This window comes from Alosa sapidissima, chromosome 5 (genome assembly GCF_018492685.1).
Source record: "Alosa sapidissima isolate fAloSap1 chromosome 5, fAloSap1.pri, whole genome shotgun sequence".
In the NCBI taxonomy this organism is placed as follows: Eukaryota; Metazoa; Chordata; class Actinopteri; order Clupeiformes; family Clupeidae; genus Alosa; species Alosa sapidissima.
In genome coordinates this window covers 28566280-28584000 of record NC_055961.1, presented here as the reverse complement: position 1 = coordinate 28584000, position 17721 = coordinate 28566280, and the positions used below count along the sequence as shown (strand labels likewise).

At 42.6% G+C, this 17721-nt stretch overlaps 1 protein-coding gene across 4 annotated transcripts; it reads left to right on the top strand.

Annotated features, from left to right (window-relative positions):
- The first annotated feature begins 7815 nt into the window (after positions 1–7815).
- Positions 7816–17606, top strand: LOC121709530 (eukaryotic peptide chain release factor subunit 1). Of its 4 annotated transcripts, none has more exons than XM_042092979.1 (11): positions 7816–8110; positions 8546–8651; positions 9733–9908; positions 11534–11673; positions 12297–12435; positions 13591–13781; positions 13908–14037; positions 14223–14396; positions 14676–14740; positions 15505–15652; positions 15829–17606. In XM_042092979.1, exons 2-11 carry the CDS (start codon positions 8566–8568, stop codon positions 15909–15911), a joined length of 1332 nt encoding a protein of 443 aa, XP_041948913.1. In that variant the 5' UTR covers positions 7816–8110; positions 8546–8565; the 3' UTR covers positions 15912–17606. The 4 variants fall into 4 exon arrangements, with proteins under 4 accessions (XP_041948913.1, XP_041948916.1, XP_041948917.1 ...); XM_042092982.1 differs by lacking the exon at positions 7816–8110 and adding an exon at positions 8174–8204; XM_042092983.1 differs by lacking the exon at positions 7816–8110 and adding an exon at positions 8257–8387.
- Positions 17607–17721: the final 115 nt, after the last annotated feature.

The window sequence follows — 17721 nt, the reverse complement described above, 5'->3', positions numbered from 1 at the left end:
CTTGCATAAGGTTTTACATATCTGGCAAAATACCCTAGTTCACTAATTGCATTATTTGCAGCTTCATGTGAACCAAAAAATAGAATTTCTGTTTTGGATTCATTCAGTTTTAAAAAAATGGTGGACATCCATTGTTTAATCTCTTTTAGGCAATCAAGCAATGGGTTTAGAGCACCAGAGGAACCACATTTAAATGGGAGATACAGTTGTGTATCATCCGCATAGCAATGATAGGATATACCGTGCTTTTTCATAATTTGACTGAGTGGCAACATGTACAGTGCATAAAATACAACTAAGCACTGTGGAACACCATAAGATAAGGGGGCAGACGAAGATGAAGTATCATTGAAAGAAACTGAAAAGGTTCTTCCCTCTAAGAGGGAAGCAAACAATTTCAGTGCAGTACCTGAAATTCCAACCCAGTGCTCAAGGCACTCTAAAAGAATGCAGTGATATACAGTGCAAAAGGCGGCGCTAAGATCTAGCAACATAAGTAGCCTAATGCACAGTTCTTTGCATCCACTGATAGTAACAAGTCGTTAGTGACTTTAATTAAAGCAGATTCTGTGCTGTGTTTAGGTCGGAATCCAGACTAGAAGATGTCTAACATATCATTCTCTGATAGAAAGGATTGGAGTTGTTGAAAGACAACCTTTTCTAGGATTTTAGAAAGAAAGGGCAATTTTGAGATGGGTCTAATTGTTTAAGTCAGTTTCATCAAGCTCTGGCTTTTTAAGCAGGGGCTGCACTATTGCATGTTTAAAAATTAGTTGGTAGGCTACTTGGGCAGAGTTAAGCAATGAATTGATAATAGAGAGGATGGAGGAATCCACACTCTCAAATGCCTCTTTCACCACCCTTGGTGGATGCAGTTGAGTGGATAAGAGGAGGGTTTTAGATTGAATACAGACTGAAGTTGGCCCCAGCCGTGGCGCAACTGGAGCACCGTGCGCCGGCGACCCGGGTTCGATTCCCGCCCCGTGGTCCGTTCCGGATCCCACCCCGACTCTCTCTCCCACTTACTTCCTGTCACTGTCCACTTTCCTGTCACATTAAAGGCATAAAAGCCCCCAAAAATATATACTTTAAATACAGACTGAAGTATTTAATATTCAGACTGAAGAACTGCCTCTCTGACACTGTGATCAGCAGCACCGGAGCACCACAGGGAACTGTGCTCTCTCCAGTCCTGTTCACCCTGTACACATCTGACTTCTGCTACAACACCGAGTCATGCCACATGCAGAAGTTTTCTGATGATACTGCAATTGTGGGGTGTATCAGGGACGAGCAAGAGGAGGAGTACAGGAGCCTGGTGGAGGACTTTGTGCAGTGGTGCAAACTCAATCACCTTCAACTAAACACTTCAAAGACCAAGGAGATGGTGGTGGATTTCCGCAGGTCTAAGCCCGCTCTGCTACCAGTCTCCATTGATGGGGTCAATGTGGAGGTGGTAAGCACCTACAAGTATCTGGGTCTCCACCTGGACAATAAACTGGACTGGTCAGCCAACACTGATGCACTCTACAAGAAAGGACAGAGCAGGCTGTACTTCCTGATGAGGCTGCGGTCCTACAATGTGTGCAGCAAGCTCCTCAGGATGTTCTATCAGTCTGTTGTGGCCAGCACCCTCTTCTATGCAGTGGTATGCTGGGGAGGAAGCACAAAGAAGAAGGATGCTGGGCGACTTGACAGGCTGTTAAGGAAGGCTGGCTCTGTAGTGGGAGCTGAACTGGAGTGCATCACTTCAATATCTGACAAAAGGACCCTAAACAAACTGATCAACATCTTGGACAATGAATGTCATCCGCTCTACAGCACTATCAAAAACCAAAAGAGCTTGATCAGCTGGAGACTTTGCTCACTGCCATGCACAACTTAAAGGCTGAGGAAGTCATTTGTTCCTAGGGCCATTGAACTGTTCAATGCCTCACTAAAGGGAAGAGGAGAGATAGACTTCTCTGCTTAGTCTGTCTGCCTCTCCATGTTTGAGTACTGAATGCCCACTACTGCTTTACTACTGTTTTACTACTGTTTTACTAATGTACACAGCCTAATGTTTTCACTACTGCTACACTGTTTTTCATGCTATATTAGCACACATGATCAATGGCTGCGGTCAGGCTTCTGCTACAATACTGAATGAACGAATGGCTATAACCCTATTACCTCAACCTGTTCTTGCACTGAAATAGTTTTTTTATTTTACCTTGTCTACATTATACTTTACTCTCCTATTTGACCATATTATTTATGCTGGTCTCTAGACCTTACTCTTGCACTGTTGCACTAATGTTGGACTACTTTTTGCACCTCCACCATGACACTCACTCTCTTGAGCACCTTGCCATGCACACATAATGTCCTTTTTACCTGCCAAGGGAAATTACTGTGATTCTGCTAGTCGCAGTATACATCCCGCCTACCAACAATAACAGCGATAGGAACACGGCTCTTAGTGAACTGTACCAGGCTGTCAGTGAACAACAGACGGCACACCCAGACGGTTTCACCATCTTCGCTGGAGATTTTAACCATGCGGATCTTAAAACTGTTCATCCAAAGCTACACCAGCATGTTGATTTTCCAACAAGAGGAGACAACATCCTGGACCTGGTCTACACTACACACAAAGGAGCATACAAAGCCACCCCCCTCCCCCACATTGGACTTTCTGACCATACCACTGTTATGCTAATGCCCGCATACAGACAAAGAGTGAAAGCAAACAAACCGGTTCGCAAGCATGTAAAAGTGTGGCCTGAGGGAGCCTCTGATGCTCTTCAAGACTGCTTTGACACAACAGACTGGGAAATGTTTAAGCAGGCAGCCACTTACAACAACCAGACAGACATAGAGGGGTATACAGACACTGTAACCTCTTACATCACCAAGTGCATTGATGATGTGACCCACACAAAAGACATCATCACTCGGGCTAACTGGAAGCCATGGCTGACAGGGGATGTCCTCAGGCTGCTGAGGGCCAGAGACAAAGCCTACAGAGCTGGGGATGAAGCTGGCATGAGAACAGCAAGAGCCAACCTGTCCCGTGGCATCAAGGAAGCAAAAAAGGAATACACTCACAAGATAACCACCCACTTCAAAGACAGAAGGAACGCACAAAGCCTATGGCAGGGCATTCAGGCCATCACGGACTACAAGCCCGCGACACAGAGCTGTGAGAGCAACATCCCTCTGCTCAACAATCTGAACCGCTTCTTTGCTCGCTTTGAAGCACAAAACAGCACTTGCCCACAGAAGACCCCTCCCCCTCCACACGAGCAGCCCCTGTGCCTCTCTGCCGACAGCCTAAAGAGGACGCTGCTATCAACACCCGTAAGGCAGCAGGCCCAGACAACATCCCAGGTCGTGCGCTGAAGGACTGCGCTGAGGAGCTTAAAACGTCCCACATACTCGACGCACCCGACCTGTAGCGCGACAATGTGACGTCACAGAAGCGCCGTAACCATTTATACTCGCGCGTGGTGGTCGCAACACTAGTTGCAATATTCTCCTGAACAGAGGTGTCGCTGTTGTGAATATATTAACGCTAACTACGTTACACAGCAGAAGAAGCTGCAGTAAGAAACACTAGTAGCTAGCCTCTGTGATGGTACTTCAGACTTTGGTTGCTACTATTCACAACTACCATCATCATTATCATCTAGTTTCCAAGGTGTGTGCACAGTTAGATAGATAGATAGATAGATAGATGTATATATAGATAGATACTTTAGTATCTATTTTAATAATTTAAACAGGGTAGTTAGCCGGCTAGCTAGTTAGCAGCTGGCTGAGTTTGTGTTATTTCCTGAAGTGGAAAGAGATTTTGTTCAGGCCTTAATAGATGTCCTTTGTTTGAAAATAAATCGTTTCTATTCTTTCCTCTTAATTCCATGTGTTGCAACTCTCGCTGGTAATTTTGTTAACTTATCCAGCAAACTATTAAAAATTCACGACTAAACAACACGACTGTAACAAAACAATGTTCGCTTGCCCTCGAACTAGTCCATCTTCCTGTTTCCGCTTTGTCGCGCTCGTCTGAAAAAAAAATCCTGGTGCGCCAGCAAGATCTACTTCATTTTGACGTCACGTTGTCGCGCTACCGGTCAGGTGCGTCGAGTATGTAGAAGCCCTAAGGATGTCTTCACAGACATCTTTAACACTTCCCTGAAGCAAGCCATCGTCCCATCATGTTTCAAAGCTGCCACCATCATACCTGTGCCGAAGAAAATTGCTCCATCCTGCTTCAATGATTACTGCCCGTGGCACTGACACCCATCATCATGAAGTGCTTTGAGCGGCTTGTCATGTCACACATCAAATCCATTCTCCCCCCCACCCTGGACCCCTTCCAGTTTGCATACCGAGCCAAACGGTCCACAGAGGATGCAATCTGCTCTGCCCTCCACCCAGCCCTCACCCACCTGGAAAAAAGAGACTCATATGTGAGATTGCTGTTTATAGACTTCAGTTCTGCATTCAACACCATAATACCACAACAACTCATCTGCAAACTTGACAAACTGGGACTCAGTACCTACCTCTGCAACTGGCTACTGGACTTCCTCTGTCAGAGGCCTCAAGTAGTACGTGTTGGCAACAATATCTCAAGCAGCATCACACTGAGCACGGGGGCCCCCCAAGGCTGCGTGCTCAGTCCGCTGCTCTTCACCCTGCTGACGCATGACTGCACTGCAACCTACAGCAACAACCACATAGTAAAATTTGCTGACGACACAACTTACTCTGGTGGGTCTCATCACCAAGGACGACGAGACTCAATACAGGTTGGAGGTCGACCCTCTGACCACGTGGTGCAGGGACAACAACCTCCTGCTGAACGTCAGCAAGACCAAGGAGATTGTTGTTGACTTCCGGAGAGGTCACACCCAACACCTGCCACTGACCATCGACGGTGCTGTGGTGGAGAGAGTGAGCAGCACCAAATTCCTGGGGAGTGCACATCAGTGAAGACCTCTCCTGGACCACCAACACTGCATCACTGGTGAAGAAAGCTCAGCGCCGCCTGTACTTCCTGCGGAAACTCAGGCGAGCAAGTGCTCCACCAGCCATCATGACCACATTCTACCGAGGCACCATTGAGAGCATCCTCTCCAGCTGTATCACTGTGTGGGGCGGAAGCTGCACTGAATACAACAGGAAAGCCCTGCAGCGCATAGTGAACACAGCTGGAAAGATTATTGGTGCTTCACTCCCCTCCCTGAAGGACATTTACACCTCCCACCTCACCCGCAAGGCGACCACAATTGTGAGTGATGCAAGTCACCCCGCTCACAATTTGTTTGATCTACTGCCCTCTGGGAAGAAGCCTGCGCTCCCGCACCACCAGACTCACCAACAGCTTCATACACCAGGCTGTTAGGATGCTGAACTCTCTCCCCCCTCTCCCCCCTCCACCCTCAGCTACATAACATCCTGGACTTTGGACCCACAATGGCTGCCTTGCACTACTCCACTTGCACTACTCCACTTGTACACTTGCACACTTTGCAACTTGTTGTTGTTGTCCTGAAAACACTTCTGAACACACTTCTGCTGCTCTTACATAACTTGCGCCACTATGCCACTTGCATACTTAGGTCAAACAGAACTACCTCAGCCATTTATTGGCCTGACTTTTGCACTATTATATTGACTGTCTACTGTATGCACAATTGCACAATTTCAACCTAAATTTTGCTGCTCTTATTTCTTCATTGTATGTGCCTTCTTATTTACTTTTTATATTGTTTACTTGAATGTTATGTTTGTCTGTGGAGCTAATTGGTAAAATATGTCTTGTCTTCACCGTGGGATAGTGGGAAATGTAATTTCGATCTCTTTGTATGTATTGACATGTGAAAAAATTGACAATAAAGCAGACTTTGACTTTGATAACTAAGGACTGTGGTTGGACTACTGTTTGCACCTTCACCATGACTGTGATGGTCGCCATAGCGGCCACACACCGAACGCACTAACGCTCCCTTTTTCATTAAATCTTCTGTTGATTTTTCTTAATTATATGCTCACACATTTTGATGTCTACATATTTACAATTATATTCACGTACGCTCTACATTTAGCAACACTACGTGGCAACCAAGTAAAAACGCAACACAGACTTTTGATTTCATACAACATACAGACTTTATTGCTTAGTTCAATAGTACGTGATTGTGTGGTTGAGTGCACGCAACTTCTCAATTGTGTTCTGTTGTTAATTAGTTAGAGTTCGTTATTTAATGCATTTTGTTGTTGTTGCCCATAACACACTAGCATTGATGCTATGCTATGCTATGATCATGCTAATGAATGACGTCATTGACACGTTTGAAAGGCTTTTTAGAACAATTAAGTGACTTTAAAAAATATAATGCTCAACCAAGTGTGTTGTCTTTGCCTGCCCTTTCGAATACAATATTCAAATTACTTGAAAAAAAATTATATCCCGAGAAAAATGGATTTTGAGGGGTACTGCTCCATAGACCTCCATTCATTCTGGACTCGCCCGCGAGCGCCCCTAGATGCAGTACCACACCGGAAGAGTTCCGAGAGTGAAGGTTCTCCCCTTATTAGACATTCTCTGGTGCGGCCGACTCCGGGAGCTGTGTGCGTCATGGTATTTGGTCCGGGCGGACTTCCTGACTGTCAAGACGGAGCTGCAAGTTCCGCTGGTTTAAATTATCTATGGCCACATCCATTTAACGTCTTTGCCATGGGGGAAGGAGAAGCCTTTCGTGTTTATTGACTGGAGCTTTCTGGTTGGATTCTTTTGTGTTTCTGCCCAGATGTCTTTGTGTAGTTTATTTATTGCTAGCATTATGTGTGGTTATCTTTTTGAATGTTTTGGTAATGTCTGAAAGTTAATTGATTTTGTTGTGTTCCCCTTTTAGTTATTCATGGTCTGGCCAGTCTGTATTTAAGTTCCCCTTTGTCAGTTCTTGCTGTGTGTTCATGTCGGAGGTCTATGTTTATTCTGTTTAGATACCCTTATTTTGGGCACAGAGATGTATTTAAAAAAGTAATTTATTGATTTTTGGTAATAAAACCATTTTTGCGGAATTTGCAATCCTGGCTCCCTGTGTCGACTGCTCGATCCCTCACAATGACACTCACTCCCTTTAGCACCTCACCAGTCCCAGCCCTGTTACTATGTAGCGTTTCCATGACGGCAGAATCACTGGATCTAAACAAACTTTCGAAGTGGCTTAAATAGCATTGAATGAGACATGTGGCATAATTTCTAGCTAATAAAAATAAATATATCCATTTAAACGTGTTTTACCTGCTAGGCAGCAGCTTAGCCACATAACACGGATTTCCTGGCAGGTGTTATAGAAAGAAACAAAATTCCAGTGGATATTTCACGTCTTCTCAAAGACTGGCGGCTGTTAAGAGCAACGTTTTTTGCCAAAAAAATAAAGCCAAAACACGTCCGTGAATTTAAGGATTTTAACCGCATGCTGTGAAGTTACATGCAGGTCTCTTTTACAGAGGAAACCCATGCTAAAATAGAACTCTGTAGTCACGAATTTGATCGTGTTGGTATTAATATATGTTGTAGTATGTGATTCCTACAGTGTAAAAAAATATACTAACGTCTTAGAAACGTTGTAAAATTACTGAAATAGATTAAGAAAGCCACCGCTATGGCGATTTCAATGGTTAGATTGATTTGTTTAGATCCAGTGAAATTGCTGCCTTGGCAACGCTACGTCATGGCTTCAGGACTCTATTACCAAGTTCAAAGAAGGAGCAGTATTTGAAGTTTCATTGGGACTGATTACAAATCAGATGACCAAACGCACTAAAGTAATTAAATACGTATTTAAAATACATAATGAGTTATGACTACAATTCTAGCCTTTCTGAAGACTGACTCGTAGTCCCCTCTACACGTTCCTTGTCATCCAATGAGAAGGACATATCCATTTCCAGGAAGTGATCTAACCGGGAACCCTTACCTCACGTGAGCTAAACCGTACCACGCGCAGCAACCCCGAACCGGCTCGGGAGGCAACGTCGGAAAATAGCAGCCAGGTACAAACATCAGAAGTGAGATTGGAGACGCGACAAAACAGCAACTACCAAGGAGTCTGTAAGTGGTCAACTTAACGGAGACATTGCGACTTAAGGAGTCCTACGAATGCAATCGCGTAGCAGTCTACTCACGAAGCAAACTAGTGAAATAGGTGGGCTTTAGGGCCTGGGAGGGTTATTGTGATCGATCATGCCGGGCTCTCTGTATATTCCCAATCTAACCGATGGAGAAAGGCCTTCTCTCAGTTAGCTCGCAATATTTCAAGACACATTGTGTTACATTCAACGCACTTTTGCCCGGCTGTCATTTAACTTAGTCACTAAATTATCCTTAGGTGTGGTGTATGGTTTAGGAATTGTGTAGCATCGAATTGTAACTTACTCTTTTTGACTATTAGCTCTCAGTTTCTCATGTAACTAGTTGGTGAGCACAATTTCTCTGCCTGCTATCTAGGTTGCTAGCTAGCTAACATAGCTAGCCATTCTGTTTTAGGCTGAAACGATTCAAGAAAGATGGCGGACGACCCCAGTGCTGCAGACAGGAACGTGGAGATCTGGAAGATTAAGAAGTTGATTAAAAGCCTTGAAGCTGCCAGAGGGTAAGTGTACGAAACCTTGGGATGGGTAGAATAGTCGTAGAAGTGCGTAGCTGAATGCTGTGTTGTTGAACGGTAACTGGGGTAACGGTAACAGCTGGTTAGCCTATTATAATGTTACTCTAGGGGCAAGACATGGAAGTTGTGTCAAGCTGATAGACGGGATAGTTTTTCACTAAAGCGAGTTAACGTTAGCTAAACCCGTTGTGATGTCAAACTTGTTTCAACGTTAGCATCCTTTCATATGTGCAGAACATAGTCATGTCAGGTTGTCTAACATCACCCGAACATTTCACAATTAATGGCTAGCTAATATTAGCGTTTAGCCAGCTGAACTTAGCTGATTTGCGCTTGACCTGTAAGAGCACTTAGGATCCTTTGTAACCTTACCCTGTTCTCTAGATTGAAGGTTGACCGGTGCACGGGGGTTTGCAAAGTGTAACAGTAACGCACCTTTCATATCAGCAGACTTCATACAAGATGTTGGCTAGTTGATGTAGTGGTACGACATTGAAACCCCAGAATTCCATCTCTGTTTTTCAATTTTGGGTCAAAACTTGTTATTCACGAAATGGTTTAGATTGCTACTGAAATATAGTTGTAATATACTGGGCATGTTTCTCTTGATACAATTGTAGCCTGCACCTTATGTACATCAGTGTATATTCATATGGTTAGCTCTGAGTATGATGGATACCATTTTATTAGGGCATGTTGGAATGTTTGCTTTTCTTTCCTGTTGACTTTTTTCAGGATGGCCAACAATATACATGATGCATTTTGAAAAGACCACCAATAGAAAGATGGTTTAATTCAGATGTCAAAACATTGTGATACTGACCTCTACTTGTGTGTTGTCAAACATAAAGATTATGTCAGAAGTGTAACTGGGAGTTTGTTGCTAGGTATCATATTTGCAACAACATTATTGATTCATACCAACCCACTCATGCATTTATAGAGTTACCCCATTGTAGGGAGTCACTATTCGATAGCTTGTTCTCCCCATTTTTTAAGGTGTTGTCATGTGTGGATAAAGTTGTTCTCGAAACTGATTTGGGATATTGTTCATTTTTTTCCTTAGGAATGGCACGAGTATGATCTCTCTAATCATCCCCCCGAAGGACCAGATTTCTCGAGTGGCCAAGATGTTGGCTGATGAGTTCGGCACAGCCTCTAATATCAAAAGTAGAGTCAACCGCCTCTCTGTGCTAGGAGCAATCACATCTGTACAACAGAGACTCAAGCTCTACAACAAGGGTGGGTTTTTGTGTTTGTGAAAATGCCAGCGTATATATGTGGTATTCTTATACCCATCTTTTCTTGAGTTTGCTGAATGTATAGGTTGCGTGTGGAAGATAACATTTCATCAAAGAATGACACTGGTACTTGTTTAGACAGGCATAAGCAGGGTAGGAATTTCACGGCGGCGGCAACAACGGCCATGGCTGTTGTTGCCCCTTGCGTTGGCCGTGATGCCCCTTTGAAAATCAAAAGTTTACAGGCCACTGTGGCCTTGGTGCCCCCTCCTTTCAATGTTCTGCTTTGCATCCGTCTAATAGCGTTTTTTATTTAGCCTATGGCCTGTCAAAATAATTTTAGCATTCACAGTGCAAATGAATTCAGTCTTACGCAGTGGAGAAAATGACAGTGCATGGCAAGAAAGAAAGTGCGTCTAAATTCACCCATTCTTCTCAGTCGAAATACTCGCGATCGCGAAGTAGCCTACTCATCACACATGTATCACATGAAGGATCTTTTTCTCAGCTTTTAAACGATGTTAGCTGCTAATTGCTGTGGTGAATGGTTCTGCGCCCATCTCCCTACCCATTCATCTCTGTGGAATACTTCACGAACCCTTCGTTCAACACATGACAAACCATATATCAGAATAAACAGCAGATCTTACCGAACACAAAGGTGTAAAGCAGTCAGAGAATATACAGCTGACTAAGAGTTTGTGAAAGGAGCCTTAATGATCACAAAATGCTAAGCATGCATCTAGGGTATTTGAGTTTCTTAAAGCTGAGCTGTGCCTAAATTGTTCAATACATAATTTCATAACAGGCCAAATATAAAATAAATGTTAAATATAGCCTAGATATCTGTACTTATTAGATGATCAGATGATTTACAGTTCTATGTAATATGTCATGTTTCATGTTTTTGTAATGTTTCATACAGTGATGCAGGTCTACTGCTGTGAATAGGCTAAATACAACTTTCATTTTTATAGCCTACTACTGTATAGTTAACTTTGGCCTTGGTGCCCTGACATGTGGCCTTTGTGCCCCACATAAAATATGCCCAACTGAAGGCCAAGTGGCCTTGCCCCTAAAATAGTGATTTGGGGTTGAGGAGGTTGTTAATACGAGTTCAACAGCCACTTGTTGATTGGCTTGAAATTATTAATGGCTTGCTCCAAGCCACAAGCCATGTTAGTTTCCCATTTACACAGACATGACTTACGAACACAAGAGTTTTTTTTTTTTTTAGCACAAATGCTGAAGTTATACTGAGTTATTTCACTAAACCCTGAGTTGCCCAAAGAGCTCTGTCCCTGTAATTGGTGTCTGTAAAACGATCTGGAAAAGAACGTCTACTAAATGCATAAATAGTAACGTGGCTGTTACCAATTTGCTTTCTTTGATGTCAGTGGCACCTTATTATTCAGTAAAGTTACATTCTTAAGCCAGACCTGCTCCCTTTGAGCTTTTCTGTGTGTTGTGTAGGGAAAAAAAAGAAATGATTTATGCTTTGAAGGCACTAACCTGGGAGATGTGGTGGTGGTGATGATAATGATGATGATGATTGTGGTGGCCTATTAATTGCCAGGTTCCCTGGTGTGGTGTTTAATCTGTGTGCCCATTTTATTTTTAATGCAGTGCCACACAATGGCTTGGTGGTGTATTGCGGAACCATTGTAACTGAAGAGGGCAAAGAGAAGAAAGTCAACATTGACTTTGAGCCTTTCAAACCAATCAACACATCCCTGTATCTGTGCGATAACAAATTCCACACGGAGGTAAGGATCAGCCATTAAACTTCCTTTTCAACAGCGTCAAATGGATTTTTGGCTGAGTTGCATGATTTCTGGATACTGGTGTTGGTTTAGCTAGAATTCACATAAATTGGAAATGCCATTTATGGTGCAATATTTATTTTTGCACTGAACTATGTAGAGATCGTTGGTGTGTTTTGAGGGTAACCTCTTTGTAAGAAGGTACACTACCGCTCAAAAGTTTGGGTTCACTTAGAAATGTTTTATATAATTCCAAAAGAGTTCTCCAATGTTTGCTCAGTTAGCCTTTTAAAATATTATCAGATTAGTAAACAGAATGTGCCTTTGGAACATTGGTTGAATGGTTGCTGATAATGGGCAATGTAGATATTGCTTTAAAAATTTCAGCCATTTCTTTCTACAACTGTCGAGAACCCTTTTGCAATTATGTAAGAACATAATGTAATCTGAAAACTGCTGCCCTGATTAAAAAAAACAATGCAACTGAGCTCAGCTGGTATTCTGTCTATAATGGAGTGGAATGGAAATTTCTTTTAAGTGACCCCAAACTTTTGACCGGTAGTTTATACACAGTTGTCAGAGTTGTCATTTGAGTCATGCTTAATCTTTTGCTCTGTTTACTCTAGGCTCTTACTGCATTGCTGTCAGATGACAGTAAATTTGGCTTCATTGTGATTGATGGGAGTGGTGCGCTCTTTGGGACTCTCCAGGGGAACACTAGAGAAGTGCTTCACAAGTTCACTGTGGACCTTCCCAAAAAACACGGTAAGTGGCCCCACCTCACTCAAAGTCTCTTTGCTTGCTCACTTAACTGCTTGCTTATTAACAACTTTCACACACAGTAACATTTAGGCTAGTGTCTCTCAAATACATGCTCAGTTTCTCACATGCATACTCTGTGTCTCTTGCATAAGTATTTGAGGTCCAAGTTTGAGAACAGAATCTCCTGGCGATAATGAGAGTCCATATGCAATGAATGCAAGGGGTGCCAGACCTAGGCCATACGCACAAAGTGAGCAGGGATTAGGTTAAAGCCCACCAATAGCAGTGTTGAGCAATACCTTTAAATGGAATGCTTCAGATCAGATTAGTAGCCTTTGAAATGTCAATATTGCTGCACGTCTGAATAGTTTATGTAGCATTTCTTTTGTTCCGAACAATTTCATTCACAAAAACACGGTTGTAGCTTTTCAGACCTGTTTTACATGCTGTATCATATCCAGGCTGTTATAGTGTTCATTCATGTAGCAATAAGATTTGCCAAACTTCATGTTCAATTATAAGTCGTGTTGAGTCGAGTTTAATGGAAACACATTTGCAACTTCTAACTTGCAGTCTATTGAAAAGAGAGGTCCACTCCACTCTATTTTCTATGGAATTAAACATTTCTGATGGAATCCCGGTGGGCTACGCCATGGTTGGAAATAATGTAATGTATGTTGGATGTAGTATGGATGTAGTCTATTTATGCATGTTGTAGTAGCCTATGTTTTAGAATAAGCGACGATACTTTCTGGTACGCACTGCACACTTCCTTGTTCTCATCTACTCCTATACTATATCAGTTTGGTTAGATATTTAATTAACAATCGTCACACATGAAATTGAGATTAGAGATGGCATAGTTTGAATAATTACCATAAAGACATGTTGACATTTATTAGCTGATAGATAGATCAGAATTTAATGCTGGATGCATGTGATCAGTGTATTCAAATCACTCTGCCAGAGAGGTCTCACCCATATCCGAGTTTCCGCCTGCATTCACATAGCATTCCGCTGTCAAACTCGCACCCTCGCTGTCTTACTAAAACATTCTACTACCTCACACTGACAAATTCAAACAAAAACACTCCTGCAGTAATCCACCATGCATTAAGCAATGTAGAAGAATGTAATGTGCTGTCTTGTATTGTTCAGGTAGAGGAGGTCAGTCTGCCTTGCGTTTTGCCCGTCTGAGAATGGAGAAGAGGCACAACTATGTACGCAAGGTGGCAGAGACAGCAGTGCAGCTCTTCGTTTCCAACGACAAGGTCAACGTCGCTGGCCTGGTACTCGCCGGATCAGCAGACTTCAAGACGGAACTAAGTCAGTCGGATATGTTCGATCCGGTGAGTGCCGTCGTTACATGAAACTTAACCAACGTACGTGCTAACCTAAATGTTTTAGTGACCTGAGGAAATTTGAGGTGTCTCCTCTGACGATTGGTTGTCTCGTATTCTGTGTTGTCCACATAGAGGTTACAAGCAAAGGTCCTGAAGCTGGTGGACATCTCGTATGGAGGAGAGAATGGTTTCAACCAGGCCATTGAGCTCTCTGCTGAGGTCTTGTCCAATGTCAAGTTCATACAAGAGAAGAAACTGATCGGTAGGAAAACAGATTTAAAAAGATGCAGTTAGAAAAAGTAAAAAAAAAAAAAAGGTTGACTGGGATTTCGCTTCCCACTGAGGGAACTTAATCATTGTGGGTGTTTACACTCTTATTTGCTGATGTTGCTTTCTGTGGTGCTCAGGTATTGATGTCTTGCTGATGGGAACACTCTCCCTCTTTAGGAAGATACTTTGATGAGATCAGTCAGGACACGGGGAAGTACTGTTTTGGTGTGGAGGACACCTTGAAGGCTTTGGAAATGGGAGCGGTGGAGATCCTCATAGTCTACGAGAACCTGGACACCATGCGTTATGTTCTGCGGTGCCATGGCGCCGAGAGCAACGGACCAGAGAATGGTATGAAACCTGCCACCATAGGCCAGGGGTTGCAGGGCTAGACAGTCTGTCATAAGGGTCAAGCATACTGTTTGTCTCAACTGTCAGTTAAGTGTAAGCCTATCTCATAGCTGGACTTACCAATCATAGCTGGACTTATATTAAACTATATAAGAATGACACCTCCCGTATATAGCATATCCTTACAATTGGATGGAACAGCATACAAATGTTTTGGAATTAAAATGTACTGCATGATGGAGAACATTTTCTAATTCTGCCCTTTCCTCTGCTCCCTAGATGAGAAGACTTTGTTTTTGACTCCAGAGCAAGAGAAGGACAAATCTCATTTCACAGACAAAGAGGTACAAAATGTCACAAAGGACAACAACTGTACACAGTCTTCCTCTGAACTTTGTAACTCTTGTCTTACTCTAACTGAAAGGTTGAGTGCACAGTTTAAATGCATTATACAATGGGAATGCCCCCCTATAGGGCATGGGAAATTAAGACTGAGTACAAGCTAATCCCAGTTCTTCCTTCCTGGGGTACCCACAAGCTAAATGACCTATAAGTGTATGTTGTGCACACCAAAGGAGGGGAAAAGGTCAAGCATTTTAATTCTAGCCACATATGGAAAATCACCAAAGCATAATGCAAGACTCTTGCCTCTAATTTACAAGCACCATTTAACATCTATCAGTAGGACTATTGAAAGTCACCTCAGCTAACCCTCCAGTATTTTTTCTTGTCCATGAAATGACCAGAGTGTTAGGACATAAATTGTGCCATTGCTTTGCGCCGTTCTTGGCATTTTTTACTAAAATATTCTTCCTTACAACGCATATATATATATATATATATATATATATATATATATATATATATATATATATATATATATATATATATATATATATATATAAAGAGAGAGAGATTAAATGAAATGCAGTTGAACAGTTAAGCTATTCTGTGTTGTGCAAAAAAAGGATGACTACACATGTATCGTACATTGACCATTAACCCTTCTGATCTGGCATGGAGAGGCAAAGAAAACAAGCCAAAACCAATGTAAACTTCCTGTCGGTTACAGTTAATCTGACATCTTTCCTGTGCAATTGGCACCCAGACAGGACAAGAGCACGAGCTGATCGAAAGTATGCCTCTGCTGGAGTGGTTTGCCAACAACTACAAGAGGTTTGGAGCCACGCTGGAGATAGTCACCGACAAGAGCCAAGAGGGGTCACAGTTTGTTAAAGGCTTTGGTGGAATCGGGGGTGAGCACATATTTCTTTCTATTGTTACTGAATGGAACTGTTGCATTTTAAACACTGGCAGCACCTCATAGTTTGCTCCTTATTTGCATTTCTCTGCTTTGTATTCTCTTCACATTTTGTTTTAATGAAAATGTTTTCTTTTGTTTTCTAATTTGTTTCTCCCCTTGCCTCCTCAGGGCTTTTGCGCTACCGGGTGGATTTCCAGGGAATGGATTATCAGGGTGAAGATGATGAGTTCTTTGATTTGGATGACTACTAGGTAGTCAGGACTGAACTATGATCAATGACAAAATCAAATGTAAGGATTCATCCAGGCCAATTGGGAGAGAGAGAACATGTGAGTCCTCGAGAGGACGAACGGAGCAATGTGAGAAGTTTAAAAAAAACATAAACAAAGTATAATAGTATATATATGTTGTATCCCTGACTTTAAAAAAAGAACACACAAAGTAATGAACTTTTGGGTCGGACTGAGTCTAGGTTTTGCTCCTCTCCCCTCTCTGTGAAGGTATGAAGTGTCAGAAAGGCCCAGTTATCCCCCCTCCCCCTAAAACTCACCTTTCTCCAAGATACAGATGGGCTTCAAGCATTGGCTTGTGTAAAAATAATCTTTTTATACCCTGTCATTTCTCTTTTCTTTCTTTTTTTTATTGCTCACATATTACCCACTGTTTTTGCATTTTATAGCTTATTTTAAATTGTATTGATTTGTTCTTATTTTTGCTTTTATTTCCATCTTTTTCACACTGTTTATGAAGTTGATTGGTTTGCACTACTGCATTTAGGTCTATAGGGTTGAAGTGAGTGGAGTTGGGTTTTCAGCCCAGTTCTACCCAAGGACTCTCCTTTTCTTTTCAGCTTGGTTATCGGTTCTCTGTGGTTTGTTCAGGATTCTGTGTAATTGGTTAGTGGTTGATCCGAACATAGCCGCACAGGTGCCATTCATCATCCATCCATCTATCCACCTAGCTGCTTCCTCACTTGCCTTCTCTTCCATTCTCTCCTTCTGTCACTGTGACTGATAGTGCCCTCTGAGCCAGCTCAATCCCCTCTACTGATCTTCCCAGGTGAGCGGTGGGCAAGATGGATGTCACTGCTCTCCTAGTCTCACAGCAGGGGCTTCTTCATACGATGCCCAGCCACACTCCCAGTCGTGGAGCCCCCCTCATGCAGTGTGATGAGAGATTGGGCCCTAAAGCTGACCTCCAGTTAGCCTCCCGTTTGCCCAAAGTGTCTAAGATGGTAGAGCACAAATGATGCTGAGGCTTTGACATTGATGTCGACTGTTTTTCTCCAGTTAGGCCAGATTGATCTCATTTTAGCCGTGTGTGTGTGGGGGGGGGGGGTTGTATTTCCTGGCATATTAACTGGTGTGCTTGTGAATATGTGCTGAGCCTTTGAAATTCTCTCTCTCTTCTGTGGCAGAAAGAGATGTCTTTGTGGGTTATGCATGTGTGTGTTTGTGAGGGCACTTTAAAACTATGCAGGAGTGAGGCAGTGAATGTTTGGTACCGTTTGTATTTATAGATGCTTTGTCCAGTTCTGTTTGGCCAGCTGCCTGCCCTCGTCAGGTCTGAGAACCTCCATAGCCTAGCCTGCAGCAAACAGCATTGAACCTAAGCCTTTCCACAGGAACATGTCAATTGTTACTAGATGAAGGTGGCCCTCCTCTCAAGTGTCTGCTGCAAGACTAAAAAGATGTGACGGACCTGGCACTGTCATTAGCTGTTGAAGCTGTGGACCATACCAGTGACTGCTTTGATTTAAGACCCCTTTTATTTTTAAGAGGGTTTTACTGACAACCTCACCAAGGGATGTCAAGCTGTAAAACATCTCGATATACCTAACCTTATGTTAAGAAATGCATTGTCTCTTGTTTTCTTTGTCATCACTATTTTGTATAAATCATTTATTACAAATGACCACAACTATTAAACAATTCCATTGTTTGCAATTTGTCCTGAAGTGGTTTGTTATTCGCATAATGAATACTGTATTATGATTACTTTTTCTGTGTACACTTTGCTGAAGTTTTAAAAAAGGACAGGTAAAGGGACGAGCACAGTACC